The sequence below is a fragment of the Nyctibius grandis genome, chromosome Z (genome assembly GCF_013368605.1).
Source record: "Nyctibius grandis isolate bNycGra1 chromosome Z, bNycGra1.pri, whole genome shotgun sequence".
Taxonomy (NCBI): domain Eukaryota; kingdom Metazoa; phylum Chordata; class Aves; order Nyctibiiformes; family Nyctibiidae; genus Nyctibius; species Nyctibius grandis.
The window spans coordinates 89,700,597-89,718,374 of NC_090695.1; the positions used below are offsets into that span (position 1 = coordinate 89,700,597).

Consider the following 17,778-nt stretch of genomic DNA (forward strand, 5'->3'; position numbering starts at 1 on the left):
CCTAGACAGACTGGAGGATTAGGCAACACAAACCTTTTGCTATTCAACAAAGGCAAATGCCAATCTGCATCTGGGAAGGAGTAGCCCCTTGCGACAACACAGGTTGGGGAAAGACTGGCTGGGGAGCAGCTCTGCTGGAAAGGACCTGAGGGACATAAGAAGGACATGGAGCTGTTGGAACAAGTCCAGAGGAGGGCCACAAAGATGATCAATCAGAGGGCTGGAGCACCTCTCCTATGAAGACAGGCTGAGAGAGTTGGGGCTCTTCAGCCTGGAGAAGAGAAGGCTCTGGGGAGACATTATAGCAGCCTTCCAGTAGCTGAAGGGGCTACAGGAAAGCAGGAGAGGGGCTTTTTACAAGGGCAAGTAGTGACAGGACGAGGGGTAGCGGTTTTAAACTGAAAGAGGGTAGATTTCGATTAGATATTAGGAATAAATTCTTTACTGTGAGGGTGGTGAGACACTGGAACAGGTTGCCCAGAAAAGCTGTGGATGCCCCCTCCCTGGCAGTGTTTAAGGCCAGATTGGGTGGGGCTTTGAGCAACCTGGTCTGGAGAAAAGGTGTCCCTGCCTCTGGCAGGGGGGTTGGAACTGGGGGATCTTTAAGGTCCCTTCCAACCCAAACCATTCTATGACAGCAAGCTAAATATGAGCCACCTAAACATGTTCCTGGAGGCAAAGGTTGCCAGCAGCATCCTGGGCTGGACCCACACAGCACCATCAATAGATCAAGGCGAGTACGACAAAACCTGTTTTTTCACCGTGAGGACACTCGGGCATAGGAACAGGCTGCCCAGGCAGGGAGTGCTGTCCCCTCCCTGGAGGCTGTGAAGCCCCACTCCATACAGCCCTGGGCAACCCGGCGCGACCGCCGGCTGGCCCCCAGGCACAGCGGGCTGGGCTGACGGCCCCGCAGCGCTCTGCCCAGCTGAGTTACCCGCCAGCCTGAGACTCACCCTGAGGGCAGCGCGACCGCGGAGGCAACGCTGCCTCCGGGGAAACGACGGTCCCCGCAGCCAGACCGCCCCCGCCCCGCCCCACAAGGGCCGCCACCACCTCACCTACGCTGCCGCGCACCGCCCGCCTCCCGGGGCGGAGCGGGGCAGGAGGGCGGGGCCCCGCCCCGCCCCGCCCCGCGCCCCCCCGCCCCGGACGTGCCCCGCCGTGCCCCGGAAGGCGCCGTGTGCGCAGGCGCGGCGGCTGCACGTGGCGTCGGCGGAGCCATGGCGAAGGGGCCGGGGCAGCTGGAGCGCGCTCAGGTACTGCGGGGCGGCGGGCCGGGAGCGCGGCCGGGCCGGGCCGGGCTTTAACTCCGGCTGCTGCCGCTGTCGTGCCGTTGCAGGTGAAGAAGGCGGTGGAGGCGCTCCTGGCTTTCGCCAGAAGTAAGGCCAAGGGAGACGCGCTGCTCCTCAACGAGAGCGAGAACGTCCACCTCCTGGTGACGGTCTGGAAGATCCCGCGGGTGGCACAAGTCATCAAAATGTAAGAAGTTGCCCCTGGGCTTTGTAGTTACAGGGGCTGTCGTGTCCTTTGGCTTGGAAAAGAGCACTTTGCTGATTCTGAGCTTAAGGGATTTGCCTGCTGCAGGCCTGGCCTGGCACTTCCCGTGCCGTGAGCGAGAGCTGTCGGGTCAGACCACTGCTCTGCTCCTGCTTTTGGTGTAACTGGAAACTCGGTTGTGACTGCTTTATGCACGCGCAGAATACTGATTTGTGAGTTGCCAGTTACAAGGTATGTGCCTTTCAGTCGTGCACTTCGAGAAAAGAAATCAGCCTCTTATTTGTCTTAGCCCACCATCAAATCATTAGAAAGACTCCTTTCCTTTCTTGTGGTCCCCAAAAGCAAATATGAATTATCAGGGGTTTTTTTAAACTGTAGCAATGCTGTATTCAGAAAGTGTACATCTATTTATCTGGGCTCCAGTACTACAAAGATTTGTCTAATGACTGGATGGAGCCATGGTGTAAAGAGAGGAGAACGGATGGTCCTCCTCCCAGGACCTGTGTGCTGTCTGCCCCCGGCAGCACAGATGGATTCAGCGGTGTATCTAACGTGGTAAATGTTTGTTTAACTTTTACAGTTCTGTGTGCTTTAAAAAGTATTTGTTCCACCAAGGACGTTTAGTAGTTAACAAAGAACAGAATCTAGAGGCATAGCTTCCCTGTAGTGCTTTTTGAAGGTTAATGATCTTTGTAGACATATAGACCTAGTTCTGGAAGAAATTTCTTTCTCCTGTTAGACATTCCATGTCCATCTCATATTCTCATTGTAGACCGCTGCCCCATGGCATTCGACCAGAAACAGCTGAGGTTTGCCTGTTCACAAAGGATGAACCAAATTTATCAGCAGAACAGACTGAAAATCTGTACAGGAAACTTTTAACCCAGAATGGGATCAAAAGTGTTAGCCAGGTAAGAGAGAGATGATGGTATAGCACAGTCCTGTCATTTCTTTCCTCTTGTACCAACAAAAAAGGAAAGTAGTTGTTGTTTTCTGCTGTTTAGTGTTCTGATGTCAATGGTTCTGAGTTAACGATCTCTAGAAAGATTTTTCTGACTATTCAAACTAGTTTTTCTAAACTTCAAAATTTACTCAGAATAATTTCTTCCAGTTTGAAAGAGGATCTTCAGTAATCAGATGGAATTGCTAGATAAACGCTCAATATTTAGTTTGAGTAACCAACTGGAAAAACTCACAATGTAAAAGAATATTTGAGTTCTTTGCAGCTGGATTGGATTGTTTACTAGCAATAAAACTAGAAAATACTTTTTATTGTTGTATTTAACCTTGATTTAGATTTTACCATGCACTCAGGTTCCCTTTGGTGATTCGCAGTTACTGTGCAAGAGATCCGTATTGTTTGATTCTTAATAAGTACCGTATCCTTTTTCTATTGATTGTCTTCAGCACTCTAAAATAATGCACCGTGATAGACTATCAGTTATGCAAGTTAATTCTCTGCAGTTCTAAGAAGCATTCTGGGCTGCGTTTTCAGTGGTGGGGACTAAACTGTTACTTGCATTGCAGATCATCTCATACAAAACTCTCAAAAAAGAGTATAAATTATTTGAAGCAAAGCGTCGCCTCCTGAACAGATTTGATCTCTTTCTGTCTGATGACCGAATTAGAAGGCTCTTGCCCTCACATCTAGGAAAACACTTCTATGAAAGGAAAAAGTAGGTCTTTAAATGCTATATATCCATTCTGCATTCTCTTTTTTAAGATCCGATTCTTCTTAGTAAAGGTTTGTTTTGGGTTGGGTTTTTTGGAGGGGGAAGGGTTCGTTTTGTTTTGTTTGTTTGGGGTTTTTTAATTACGTTTTTTTAATTCCCTGGCTTTCTTTTTTTAGGGCACCTTTATCTGTAAACCTGAAAGCCAGAAATCTTGCTAAGGAACTACAAAAACATATCCAGGGGACTACACTCCCAGTTACCAACAAAGGGTGCTGTTAGTAAGTATGAGCAGATGAATACTTCACTTGAAGGACACTTGTAACCTTACCTGTAGGAATTCTAAGTGAGTTATTTTTATACCATTAATATGTGAATAAAAGAGGTTAAGATGGCCCCCGCCATATGGGCCATTTTGAACCTTAACCTGTATAAAGAAATCAGTAGTTCTACTTAATAAGAAGTTTTACTGTAAAGTTTTACTTTTTGTCTCTTTTTTCCTTATACCTAAGGAATTTCTAGGCAACTGTCGCTGTCAGAGTGTACAATCTTAGAAAAATATTACTGTTAAATTAGATAAAAACTACTTCCAAAATATTCTATTCTTGTAAGACTTTTTTCATTAGTTGTGCATCTAAAAGGATCTAAATGGGTAATATGCTTAGTAATATAAGGCAGAAGTTGCATATCCAAATACAGAAAGGTTAGTACAGTAAATCTATTCTGACTGTTATTACAAAAGACTTCTGCAGCAGCCAGCCATCTTTTATGAAAGTTAAAATAATTGCACATAACTGGGCTTTTTACTTTTCTGGGTATGCCTAAGAACAGGTAACTTGAAGTATGTTTATTTGGCCACATATAAATATTACTCTTCACTTCTTTCAGTACAGCACGTATAGGTCACACTGGAATGAAAGCTGATGAGATAGTAGATAATATCATTGCAGCAGCTGAGGTGGTTGCTAAGAAGTTACCAAAGGTACTGCTGATTGATTGCTTTAAAGCCAAGTCAGTTCATAATTCAGCCTTGTTTTTTTACATAATATACTGTTTTTGTTGTTGCAGAATTGGAAAAATGTAAAAATTCTTCACCTCAAAACACTTAAATCAGTGGCACTTCCAATTTTTACTGCAAATATCTCCAACTTGGATGAGCTAGACAGAGAGCCATCTCTCAAAAAAAAGGAAGTAAAGGTAAAAAAAAAAAATCTTCAAACTTTCCATAAAACCTATCAGAGCGACTAGTTCTTTGCCTTCGTTTTATGCATTATAGTGTCTGATGTGTTAGGTTTAAACATTTTCGCCGTTGATCCCAGGCACTTACGGCTACCAATGGGTTAGGCACTCCTGACTGAGCGCTTCGACTACTCAGTAATACTAACAAAATCATGGAAACTCCCTGATAGGTTGTGAAGCAAATTGGAAACAAGTTAAGCATTTCCAGTCCTAAACTGTAGGGAGCTGAGATTCATTCTTAGAACTTTTTGCTTGTATTGTTTATTTATATTTGCTTTCTGAAAATGCACTCATTAACAGATACTTGGATTCAGTCTATGCATCCATTATTTGTTGGCTAATCAGTGGCATCTGAATAATTCACAAGCTCTTATATTTGTATATATGAGGGGGGGCTCACCTACTTTTTTAAAAAGCAAATAATCAGCTGTTCCTGAGTTCTACTTATGTTCTTTTGTCTAAAATAAATTTGGAGCATTATATTCAACTTAAAGACTGTAATCTTGACATTACTATCATTTACTTATGAGCTATTTATAATGAACTTGTGAAACTAATGCATTTTTTTGTATTTTACATATGGTTAACCAGTCCAGGTCTATCGAACAATAATATTTAACTTAATGTTGCTAGACTGTCTTATTTTTAACCATATTAAAACAATTATTATACATTTAGAAATGTTATGGGGATTTGTCTGAGGTGTACTTCCAATTATTTCCAGAAGGGAAAGAACAAGAAACCGAAGAAGGCAGCTAAAAAAGTGAACTCAAGTCAAGTCACTTTGACAACTGAAATTAATGCTGCTGCTGCTACCCAGGAGCTTGTGATAAAAGAAGGAGCAGAAGTAGTCCAAGAACCAGATGATCATGATCATGATGATGAAGAGATTCCACAACTGGTGCCTGTGCAAACAACCAGCTTAGCTGAGCTGAAGGTAATTGTTTTGAACTCTTAAGTCATTCATTGCTCCTTAGGGAACAGTGTGTGTTAACACACCTCACATGAACTGGATGTTTTGTGAATATATCATGAAAGCAAGAGTTGAGTGCATGTAGGGGGCATGCCTTGGGAAGGTGGCTTGTTTGGGGGTTTTTTGGTTTTGACTTTTTTTTTAATTTTTAGCTAACCCTTCTTACAGACAAAGGAAGCCAGTGGCTATTGTCCTTTTACATATTTTTCTGAATAGCAGCAGTTTTGTCTAGGTCAAATAACAAGCCCAAAGTCAGAAGAAAGGGTAAATGATTGAAAAACAGCTTAATACTTAATGAAGTAAATCATAAAATTGTTAATTCAAAATTTCTTGTAAAATTAAATTTTAATGTATTTTAATGTATCATCTTCTGCCTAGAGTGCAAAACTTGAGAAAAAATAACATTCTCTAGGATGGTAATACGCAACATAAACAATCACGTAATATAAATTGAGAACTAGCAGCTTGCATGAAATACTGTACGGACTTATTGTTGCTAGTATTGGAGATAAAGTGGATCATGTTAATGAACATGTCTGCAAAACAACCAGACTGATAATACTCACATTTAACAAATACCTAGGAAAGGTATTTGGATTAATAAAACAATAACAATTATAAATTCAGCTTAGTTATACTGCATTCATGACTGGAGCATATCCTTAAACTCTTAACGATGTACCTTTTCAGGGATGCCCAAACTAAAACTGTGATTATGTGCAGGCCCGCCAGAAAAATCATACAGCTTGCTTCATGCTGCTTTCATGCAGCAGGTCTAGATTAGCTCACATTATGTGATTGCCAGAGCCCTATTTCCAGAGACCTGGGATAGATACAGCTAGAGTTGGGTTGTATGAACTGTTTTGATGACAGCAGCCTTCTTTCTTGAGGGCCATTTGGGAATATGTGATAAACTGTAGGGAATACTAGGCCTAGTGCACAAACAAGAGTGTGGTCAGTTTGTGTGTGTACAGCTGGACTTCAAGTAGAGCTGATCTCCTGTCAATCTATTAAGCCTAGAAAAGTGGCAAGAAGAGGACTGTGGTTTAAAGCTCTGCCAGCAGAAGTCAGTGAGTTGACTGGCCAGGAGGATCCTTGCATCTATTAAATCTATTCACTTGCTTACTGTTTCGTTTTTTTTTTTTTTTCATTATTTTCATGATGTAGCTCTGTGTTTAATCCTCTGCTTCCAGACTGAAATGTGAACAGATTATTTGGGCTAGGGCACAGTTCAATCGATAGAAAGCATTTGTCATTTATAATGGCTTTCATTGATCCTTCTTCTTGAAGAACAGTAAAGATGCTTCTTAGGTTAAAGGGTAATTTTTTTTGTGTGTCTTAAATACAGAAAGTGGAACCAAGTCCAGAAAAAGGTGACAACCTGGGCAAGAAAACTAAAACACCCCTTGGTAAGAGAAAGAAACAACCTCTAGCTCTGGAGACTCCAAAACCAAAACATAAAGTTCCAGAAGAGCGTGCAGATTTGCAGACATCACCAAAACAGAAAAAAGCCAAGCAAAAAGCCAAGCAACTCAGCATGCCAAAGGAAGCAATAAAAGAAAAAGATATGAAAAAGACTCCCAAAAAGCCTGAAGCCAAGTCTTTTGCAGCACCCAAAGCTGGCAAATCAATACAGTCAGCCAAGAAGTCTTCAAAAACGCCAAAGCAAACACCCAAGAAAGTGCGCAGGCCACAGTCAGCATGAATGTTGTCTGTCGTAACACTTTTTATGTAGTCATTCAGTGCTGTCTTTTTAGTAAACAAATTAACTGATGAAGTAAAATAACCTTCTTAAGAAAATCTGATCCCAAGAGGCTTTTTCACTGAGACCTTTAATGTTTCATTTGTGTTTCCTTCTAACTGATGAGCTAGAACAAATAAACTTACAATCTTAATTGGCTCTATTTCTTACCTTTTATCTTTTCCTGGCCCAAACTAAAAGCACTGGAATTACTTAAGTGTCAAAGGGCAGAGAGGGGACTATCCAGAAAAAAAGCTGAGTAATACTGCATAAGTGACATCTTCCTGAAGCACAGCTTAGTACTGGAACAGGCAAAAGCTGAAGCAAGAAGTATGCATACCAAGAGCAGCAATCTATTTTAACCTGTGATTTAAAATGTGAAATAGCTGCTACCATTTCTTCTTAAATTGTTCAATAGAGTGAAAACAGCGTGACATCTCTCAATCTTATTCCAGATATTTCAGTTAGCAGCCTGATGTAATTTTTATCTATTTTATCTATTTTTACCTAGGATATTTGTGTGTTTAAAAAAAAAAAAGCATGGACAATTCTACTTTTACCATTGTATGTTTTGACCATTTATACTTTATGACATCAAGAAAAACCTCCTTACCTTCACTTCTGGGCCTTATTTCTGCTATGAGAACAATTGAAGATATTCCTGCATGGTTGTCGTGATACTGTTGTTTCTTCCATCTGAAAAACAGCAAAGGCTGTATCAGTTTGGAGTGTGCCAGCTAACTGAACCAAAGTGTACCAGTCCCATAAACGCATGAAAAACATGCACTGCAGAACTGAAAGGTTATATATTTGAAATCTTACAGTATAACCAAATTGTGCTCTGTTGTATGATTACTTCACATCCTTCTCAGAATACAAGGCAGATTTGTGAAGAAAAGTCTTTTAATATTAACAGTATTTTACTCAAATCCAAATAAGAAAAAGGTCATAAAGAGACAAGAAGATTAATCAACAGTATGTAACCAGCCTAATTTGCAGAGTTCAAAAAAATCTACCCCATCTCCTGTTTAGGACATCCCATATCAATAGATTTGCTACCTAGAAAGTAATTGGATGCTAAATAAAAAGTGGTAGAAGAAACACTAAAGAATATTAAAGATGCTCCTTGATCCATGGTGTCAACTTTCTGTAATCCATGACCTCTTCTCATCTACCAGAAACATTTTTTCATCAAGAAACAAAGGTAGAAAGAAAGGAGGAATGAACCATAAAAGCCCTTTATGTTATGGCGAGTAAAATTACCGGTCTTACAATAAAGATGTATTACCACAAGTTCTGTCAGGACCCCCATAAGTCTGAATATAAAAAAGGGACTATGGTTAAACTCTTATGCAACACTTTCAATAGTACTGTTTGTCCTTAGCTAGGGTTTTGTGTTTTTTTACAGAAAAAGTTAACAGACAGATTTTTCTGTCTGTTAGCTGTTTCTGTATTGAGTGTAGAATAATAATATTTTAAAATACAGCATTGTCAAGACATATCTAAGCTCTTGAAGCACTTCAAGAAATAGAAACGCCTCCTTTACATGGCTCACATATCCTTGCATTAAGGGGTTTGTGCAGACTGGGTAATAGCCAGAATTTTTTTTTAATTATTCATGTGAGCTTAAACTTCCCTTTAGAAGTACTGAAAGCAGAGTGGCCATAGGGAGGCCACTCTTCCTCGAGAGGAAGTCAATAACTTTCAAAATACCAGCATTCTCATTAAAAAAAAAGTATTCTGTTTTATTATTAAAATTTGCTTCAAGAGTTTAAACTTCTAATTAGATTAAGGACAAGCTTCTGCAAGGAATCTTTGCTTTTATTTGAAAGGTTTAATAAAGATACTACCGAAATAGTTTTCTCTAGTAGCACAGTGTGGTTGTTTTGACTAGAATTGATTCGATGTTGTTAAAGTCGGCACTAACTCATGTTCCTCACAGAGAAACTGGAGTCAGGAAGCAAGCCTTTCGAAAGACTGCAGTGTGATAGAAACTCAAACTACAGTGAAGCAACTTACAGCAGCTACCTTGCAGCTTCTTATTCTACTGAAGCCAAAGTGCCTTTCTTTTCCCTCTAAAAAAGTCTTCTGAACTACTCCTCTTGCAAGTGAGGAAAAACTTAGAAACTACATTAACTTCTACTCTGATTTATACAGCTAGGTGCTTTTTTAAAAGAAGAATCAAATGGAGATATATTCAATGTGTTAGTAACTTCAACAGGGTCATGTTTTGAACAATATTGAGCTCTTGCTGAAAAATTAATTTCAGCTTGTGATTTCCTAAGGACATCTTTTATGGAATAATGTCAGCAACACACGCAGTCACTAATGAAGAAGTGGCTTTACCTAGTCTTGATGCTCAGTGTTCAGCAGGAACAATGATAAGTGAAGCAAGTGCTCTGATAGGAATTGAGAGTCTGTAGTCTTATTAAACCAATCACACTCATTGTCATTGGAGGAATAGTCTTCCTCAACAGCACCATTCTTGGCACACTGTACTTCCACAAATATATGGAAGCTGTATATGCTCTTAGGCCTGTCAGTCTTTCCATTGGCTTGGTATTTCCAGTTACTGGAACAGTGTGGCTTACCCATTGTTAAACTGTTAGATATAAGGGCCTTGTGAGAGTACAGAGTACTCTCTGTGCCAGAGAGCCTACAGCTGAATATAGTTCTTGTGCTTGAGGACTTGGGGGTGTTAAAAGTAATGTACCCAGGTCATTAACCGACACCAGAGTGAACTGAAATACGTATCTTGCCTTTTATGTAACTGTTTTACTTGCTGGGTTTTTCATCTTGTATTCACAACTAATTTCCTGCTTGTTAACCTGAAGTTGTATTCTAACTGCTCATTCTAAGTCAGCGTCCTCAAGCACGTAGTTAAAGTAGTCTATGCAACTTTGCAGATTCATATTATAACTCTTACAAATCTCTGCTGCCTACTCTAATAGCTGCTGTCTCTTACAAGTGTGGAGGTCTACAACACATACATGCATCTCAAGACACCTTTTTTTGGAGTGCCTCCCTTCTAAGGTGTTAGAGCAAACTAAGGCAAAGGCCTTACCCCCCTTCGCAAGGTGATTCTGCCTCAACCAGAAACAGTAACAGGTCCAGCTGTGTCTGTCTCACGCTCACCTGCACAAGGACATGGCAGCAGCCGCCATGTGCAAGGGACGCCTCAACTCCAAAATACTGACAGTCACTACAGACCCATCTTCAACGCCCGCTCGTGCTGTTCTCTTACGAAGTGGAGAAGAGCCAGCTGCACCAGCTGCCTCCACGAGTCAGGGGCTGGAGGAAGGGGCCTCTCAGGGGGCATCCAGCGCCGCCGACGGGGAGAGACCTGCTGTAGGAACCGGGCCTCGGCTAACGAGGTGTCAGCAACGCTGAGGGCGGCCTAAGATGAGAGGGGGCCGTGCCCGCGCCGTGCTGCTGGCAGCGGGGCTCCGTGGGGCTGCCCTGAGGGCGGTGTCCTTCCCGCCCTCCACCTCAGGGGCCGCTGGGGCGTGGCGGGAGCCCCTCCGCGAGGGGGCGTGGCCCCGCGCACAGGTGCAGCGGCGGGGCGTGGCCCGGACGTCCCCCTCAGGTGCGGTGCCGCCCCCGCACCCCGCCTTCCCCTCAGGTGCGGGCGGCCTGAGGCGGCGGTGCTGCCGCCGCTCCCCCGCGATGGCGGCCCCCGGCGGGCTGGGCCGCTGTGTGGCCGCCTTCTGGCTGGCGCTGGCCTTCGACGCGCTGGGGCTGGCGGTGCTGCTGGCCGGCGTGTTCGCCGACGTCTTCTTCTCCGACTTGCTCATCTACGCGGGCGGCATCGGCATCTTCCTCAGCCTCATCTGGTGGGTGTTCTGGTACGCGGGCAACCTGGAGGTGCCGCTGGAGGAGCTGCGCGACGACGTGGGGCTGGCGCCGCCCAAGGGTCGCGGGGACAGCCTGCTGCGCGGGCTGGTGCACGGTCTCAGCCTCCGCCTCTCCTCCGCCTTCGGCACCGCACCGCGCTCCCGCGCTGCTGCCGCCGCCGCCGCCGCCGAGCTGGAGCTGCAGCGCGCCGGGGGCCCGCGGGGCCGCCCCGCCGACTCTAGCAGGTGAGAGCCGGGGAGGCCGCCGCCCGGGGCCGCGGTGAGGCCAGAGCCGGGGCGTGCTGCCTTGCCGGGACGGGCCTCCAGCGAAAGGCGTCAGTGGAAGGGAAGCTGGGCGCGGAGGGGGGACCTTAATTTTGTCTAGGAGCTGAGAAAACTCTCCTAGCTGAGACTCAGTTAAAAGCTCGTTATATTAAACCGCTCGCTTACAGCTGACACTTTTTTTTAAAAAAAAAAAGCTGTGGGGGATCTTTCTTAACTCTGGCGATAGTAGAAGTGGAGTGATAGAAATGGCCCGAATGTGATCAGGCAGTGAAGATACTTCCTGTAGACGTCTAAGAATGGAGAAGGCCAGCTGGAGTAAAGCACGCGTGAGCGTGATGGAGTTGGCATGCGGAGCGCTTACTGCAAGGTCTGTCGGATTGCAAGCATAGAAGCGGTGTGGTCCTGAACGGGACCTGGCAGTAACGCTAAATGTCTACCAGAAGTAAGTGTGGGGTAATGAAATAGCCTTTAACCACCACACACACGAGCTCTTGTGAGAGGAAGCTCCCTCTTTAGCAACATGAAATGCGTCTTTCTTGGAGAAGAACAAAAAAAGTTAAACTACTTGTCTTGAACCTCAGTAATCTGAAAAAGATGTGCTAGTGTGCAGTGCGCAAAGAAAATGTCTAGGTCCAACTTTGAAGCATCGTTGAAGACCATCAAGCCTTTCAAAATACCCCTAGTGTGTTCAGTAATATAGCATGTTTATTTAGGAAGAAAAGCATGCTTAATGCCTTGAAAATGGGGAAAAAAAAGTTAAGCTTTCACTTCGCTATGTAAAATCCTTTTCTGAAGGAACTGTGAAAACAATTTTGCACTGTATCTGAGCTACTCAAGGCTTCTGAACGTCCTGCGGTTCTGATTCACTGTTACAAGGTCAGCTTTTTCTGCTGCTCCTTGAAACTAAGTCTTGTAGCTACTGTTGATTTACAGAAAAGTTCATGTGGAAATCGTCGTCTTTCGTGAAAGCCACAGAATTTTATTGAGAGGAAGTTCTAGCAGTAGGGAGATACAGAATATAGGTAACTATTGCTTAATAGAAAAGTTGTAGGAGACAGAAAACAACAGCAGCAATACAACTTTAAAAGATTTGTTACTGATATTTAGTTGAATAACTATATGTACAATTAGAAAACAGGCTGTTGAAAATTAGTCATTCTCTTCTTTTTAGATTTTTTTTTTTCTGAAATGGGTTTAGAATTGACAGATGAAGATCCAGATTTGCAGGGAAGAAATTACATTCGTAAATGACCATGCCTAACCTTTTTAATCTAAAGATTATGGCAATTATAGGTATTGAGTTCAGCAGATAATATGCTCTCTCTGTAGATGGTCCTACTTTCAATATGCATACATATATGTGTATTTTATTGTAATGAACTTCTAATAGTGAAAGTTATCCATTACTTTTTCAAGTAATATTTCAAGTCTTGTAACTGATTTTACTTAGAGTGTATGGTTTATTATTTCCTATAGATAGATATATAGAGTGCTTTATTACAAGTTCCCCCAAGTAAACAGCAGCTTCTAATGCTACAGTGAATGACCTTTGGTACAATTGCATTAGTAATTGTAATTCAGAAGGAACCAAAGCGAGGGAGTGTGTAAGAGTTATGTTACACATTGTAACATAAACTCTGTGATTGTAACTTTCAAGGTAAAATAAAGGATAACAAACAGTTGCACCTCCAAAGATTATTCAGGGTTCCCTTTTGAAGGAAGTTCACCTGAAGTACTTTATACCTTCTCATAAACTGTCTGAATCAGATCATCCCTTACTGATAGACCAAATCCTCTCCACATCTGGAGATATTTCTGAACTTAACCAAACGGGTTAAACATGTTTGGGCAGATATTGTCAAGAGAGAGGAGGGGAAAAAAACACCACCACCACACACACACAAAAAAAACCCAACAAAAAACCAAACACAAACCACCCAACCACACCACCATACGGGCCATTAGAGAAGCTTCCTGAGCCATTAACTTCAGATTTCTCCTAACATTAAAAAAAAAAAAATTGCAAGTGCTTGGAAAATTAATTGTTGCCTTAATAAGGAAGTTTGTTCATTACAGTCATTAGGCATTTTTGTAATTTTGATAATTTTCTGGTTCTAACTTCAAAAAGTTATTAATAGAATACTGCATGCTGTTCTGATTTCCATCTTAGCAATTATATAGCAGAAGTGAATGAGAAGGATGAGAATTCTCAAGATATGTAATGAATTCTATTAAAGGAATAACAAGTAGATAGGATCCTTGAGCCTGAAAAGAGATGCAGAGTATAAAATTTTCTGGAGGTCTATACAGTCATAAGTGGTGTGGAAAAGGTACATAGGGAATGCCTCTCCCAGGACGAAGCAGGAACCAGTGAGTTGTCACGTGCTAAGTAACTGAACTGTAGGATTATTTAGCATGGGACAGTGTGACATAAAAATTTACTGACTCAAAAGCCAGAGGCAAAACCAGAAGAGATGCAAAGACAATATATTTGGCTCAGGAAGATCTGGGGCAGTAAGTGGCAGTTGAGATAATATCCTGAGGAGATAGGACTTGCATGCTGTGTTCTTATGCCTTTATTGAGACATCCACACTTGGTCACCATTGGAGATGAGCTGTTGACTTGGTGGATCTTTTATTTGCGTCCCAACTGGCTGTTAAACATGAAGAAAAAATACTTTCAAGACTGACTTCAAATAACAGTTTACAGTTTTGTATGACTATTTGTTCTAAGATTATTTTTGAGTAACCTTTTCTCAATGTATTATCTTCAGGATCTGTTGAAGACACGACTATTGAAGTTACTGCCTCTAAAAGTGGGGGAAGTGCTGCAAATTATGGAAAGAGAATTCCCTACTCAATGCGATAGGATTCTGTCATTATGGAATAACTCTGCAACCATTGTGGACTGTGTATAAAATGGACACATAGAGCCATATCTCTGCTAAACACACCTATTTCAGTGTTGGACTGCATAGTTTTTGTGGGTTTTTTCAACATTTCAAAATGTAAATTAGATCTCTTAAGAAGTGAAAACTAAAAAGGAAACAAACCTGATTCACAGGAAAATCACCGCTGCATGTAATATAGCCTTTTTTTAATTATTATTTTTAATAACCCGGGAATAGTTGTATAAAAAGCTCTTGCACAATGAAAAGCTCTTGCACTGTTTTACCAAGGTCTGGAAGTTAAACTTACTGTGAATTTTTACGATGCCAGTGCAATACTTTTATTTGTAAGGGCGCTTTTAAAATATCTATGTTAAACTATTGATGCAAAGTTACAAATGTAGTAGAATTTTTTTATAGTGTAAATACACAATTTACAGTGGCTCTTGTAAAGTTTCATCATTATTTTGGAATAACTTGGAATTTGAGATTTTATAAGTAGGCAAGTAAAAATAGTGATGTTGGCATGCCAGGACTTTCTTCATAGTGGCAAATGATGTAATATGATGACTCTAAGAAGCGGCATTTTTAGTCCAGTGATGTTGGGAATTACCTTGCTAATGCTGAAGCATTCAGGGAGGGGGGGCCACCAACACTAAACCCCCCTGTTGATTAACAAATACTCTGATGCTTTATAAAATGCTAACAATTTTACATTTAGATGTAACTGAAAAGTAGCACATGGGAAAAGATTTATATTAAAGTTAATGATACTTAAAATTATTGTGGCGAGAAATTCCTCATTAGTTCCTCTGGTTTTGAACTAACAGAGTTTTGAGCCCACCATTAGCAAATATGGGTAGGTTTTAAAATTTTAATGTACATTTGTTTTTATGCCACACCTTATCGAATACTAGAGGTGGCTTTAAGGAAAATATTTACTAAGAATACTGTGGCTGTACTTCCTTGTCAGCTCTTGGAATGTCTTTCAATGTTCTTTTTTAAGTTACTGGAGTAACTTCTTTTCTATGCATATTCTTATTTTAAAATGTTTTCCCAGTGCTCTTAGTTTTTCAACAAGGTTAGATGAACACTCAACTTTTGAAGGTCTGTAATGTACTATCTTCTTCACTAACGGCAGTTTTTAGGAGGTGTATACAATTGTTTCCTCCTTTTAGAGGACCTGCAATGTGACACCACTGGGTTGGTTCAATGGTCTGATTAAAAAAAAAAAAAAAAAAGCCAGACTCCTCCCTTAAAACCCATAGATCCCTATTTCAGTGTCGTTCGCAAGGATTTTTCTTTATTTCATTGTTCTGAACTGAGAACTGCTTTTTCTGATTCCCCATATCTTTACTTGTAAACCTGAATTATGAGATGTGATGTTTATAAGTGGAATGATTAGTAGCAGCTATAAATTAAGCCAAAATTTTGTGTGCAGCCATTCACATATTTAGTCTGGTGAACAAAATTTTTTTTGATCTAGTGTTGCAATCATAATTAACAGAGTGAATTGAACAGGGCTTTGCATTCGCTGTAGATTACAATGTAATTAATCTTAAATCCAATGTTAATGATTGTTGCATAAGATGGTAGCTAGAATGTTGTTGGCTGTTGCAACTTCACTCAAAAATTGCATGGGATTCAAATGTTTACAGTTATGAACAGTATGTTTTAAAAATTAAATATAGGAGCTAACACATCAGTAAAGGAGGATGTTAATCTTAGAGAAGCACTAGATGTTACTAGCATGGTGTGTCTAAACAATGAGATAAAAAGTACTTGCTGTGGAGCAACGATAACTATTGGAAGCTATTGTAAAACAGTTACCATGTCATGCAGTATTTGCCTTCTAAATAAGGAAGGCTAATACTAAATAGAAACTGGCAACTGAATTATTAGCAGTTAAACATTAACAAATATTTAATGCTATTTTAGTCTCCTGGTATCCTTATCAGTTGTAGCTCCATGCAGCACAAAGTCTGTTCAAAGAACTTTTATATTGTTGATTGGGAAGAAGCACATATTTAGGACTGCTTACAGTTGTGTGAACACGGAGTTTTGCATCAAAAGCCAGAATTCCTTTAGACTTAAAAGACAGTCCTATTCATTCTGTTTAAAAACGTAGCCAAAATTGCAAAGAACCAACCTCTGGTTACAGGAGTGTGATTATACAGGAGATTTTTGTAGCTGGTTAAGCCTTAAAACTCGCTCAAAACAGCATCCGATATTCCACTAAACAAAAAAAGCCAACCCCCTAACTTGTAACTATATAGAAGGATTAAATGCTTGTTGTTAGACTCTTTAGAGGTGGACTATATCTGAAGAAAGTTCTAATGTGGTACGTATGGTTTCTTAAATGGGCACATCTTCTCCAGGGAGAAATTAAATTATTAGGAAATTCTACAAAAATCTGTTTGATGTGACTTCTGGGAGTGAGAGTTGCTGGGAGGGAGATGATGATTGCAGTAGCAGCTTGTATAGAGAATAAGCAAATATGTACAGCTGGTCAAGATGGGTAAGGTCAAATAATGTCATATGTTGCTGTAACTAGTTTATGTGAATTGGAGAAGTAAACATTACATATTCAACTGAATTTAAAAAAAAAAACAGCAAAAAACCCCATTTTGAGCAGATTGAACATTACTGCTAAACTACGTAGAAAGTGTATGTTTCCATTCATATTTATCCAGATTGCTCTAAAAGTTATTGAAGGCTTATAGGTAATGTTTAATTCCTTTTGAATTATATGATCTCCGAGCTTCTACATCCTTTAATACAATCAGTTGGTGTGTATTAAAAAAAAAAAAAAAAAAAAAAAAGCCTTTGAAATAAATGCAGGTAATGATTTTCTCAACAGTGGTATTTGTGTGTGCTTTGAGAGGAGAAGCAGTTACTAGTGCAGAGACAGGAAAGCCCATAACGCGTTTTATTTAGAGTATTTAAAGAATGATAATAGCGCCGCGCGTTGTGCTTTAATGTAGACCTGGAGAGGGTGAAAACATGCAGAAGTCTTGCTTAAGCTCCCTGTGCCTCTGTTCTGGCAAATGCCTAATTGCTTCCCACGGTCAAACCCTGCTTTGTGTAGGGTGGATACTCGGCCGTTTTTACCCTCGAGTCAGTTGTTCGGTTCGTTCCGCTTTCCCCTCCGCTGCACTATTACAGCCATCGGTGTGCAGCCCCCAAACTCGGGGGCCGGCCCCGGACCCTGGTGCGAGGGCCCCGCCGTGGTGCGGGGCCTTGGGCGGCTGCCCGCGGGCTCCTCTCCGGCCGCGCCCCCCGCGCCAGGCTGAGCCGGCTGCTACGGGAACCTCACTTGCGATCGCTCCGGCGGGACGTTGCGGTTACACCTGGCGTGCTGCCGCCCTAGGACGGGTTACACCCCACGCTGCCCTTCGATCCCCGCCGCCTGTAAGTGCGGGCCGTCTGTGCCGGTACCGGACAAGCGCTATCGTTACCGCCGGGTGTCAATGTTAAAACCGAAACCGTAGTGCCGGCGGAGCTCCGCGGAGCTCCCCGCTGCTCCCGCCCGCCGTCAGCGCCGCCGCGCCCCCCTGCGCGGCTCCCTCGGTCCGCCCGCACCACCGACAGCAGGGCCAGAGCAGCTGCGGCCCTTCCAGCCGCGCCTCTCTATGGTGCGAGGGGAGGA

At 42.1% G+C, this 17,778-nt stretch overlaps 2 protein-coding genes across 2 annotated transcripts; both read left to right on the forward strand.

Annotated features, from left to right (window-relative positions):
• Positions 1-1,183: 1,183 nt before the first annotated feature.
• Positions 1,184-7,277, forward strand: RSL1D1 (ribosomal L1 domain containing 1). The gene is made up of 9 exons (XM_068422900.1): positions 1,184-1,259; positions 1,343-1,482; positions 2,273-2,411; positions 3,028-3,176; positions 3,350-3,451; positions 4,059-4,152; positions 4,239-4,367; positions 5,134-5,346; positions 6,731-7,277. The coding sequence occupies exons 1-9, from the start codon at positions 1,224-1,226 to the stop codon at positions 7,085-7,087; spliced, it is 1,359 nt and encodes a 452-aa protein (XP_068279001.1). The 5' UTR covers positions 1,184-1,223; the 3' UTR covers positions 7,088-7,277.
• Positions 7,278-10,789: 3,512 nt separating this feature from the next.
• LOC137676269 (transmembrane protein 238-like) lies at positions 10,790-17,422 on the forward strand. Its single transcript, XM_068422968.1, has 2 exons — positions 10,790-11,202; positions 17,218-17,422. Exons 1-2 carry the CDS (start codon positions 10,790-10,792, stop codon positions 17,420-17,422), a joined length of 618 nt encoding a protein of 205 aa, XP_068279069.1.
• Positions 17,423-17,778: the final 356 nt, after the last annotated feature.

Coding starts and splice junctions, on each gene's coding strand:
- RSL1D1 (XM_068422900.1), top strand. CDS start 1,224: ATGGCGAAGGGGCCGGGGCAGCTGGAGCGCGCTCAG. Junction 1,483..2,272: donor GTGGCACAAGTCATCAAAAT/GTAAGAAGTTGC, acceptor TTCTCATTGTAG/ACCGCTGCCCCATGGCATTC. Junction 3,177..3,349: donor CACTTCTATGAAAGGAAAAA/GTAGGTCTTTAA, acceptor TTCTTTTTTTAG/GGCACCTTTATCTGTAAACC.
- LOC137676269 (XM_068422968.1), top strand. CDS start 10,790: ATGGCGGCCCCCGGCGGGCTGGGCCGCTGTGTGGCCGCCTTCTGGCTG. Junction 11,203..17,217: donor CGCCCCGCCGACTCTAGCAG/GTGAGAGCCGGG, acceptor TGCTTTGTGTAG/GGTGGATACTCGGCCGTTTT.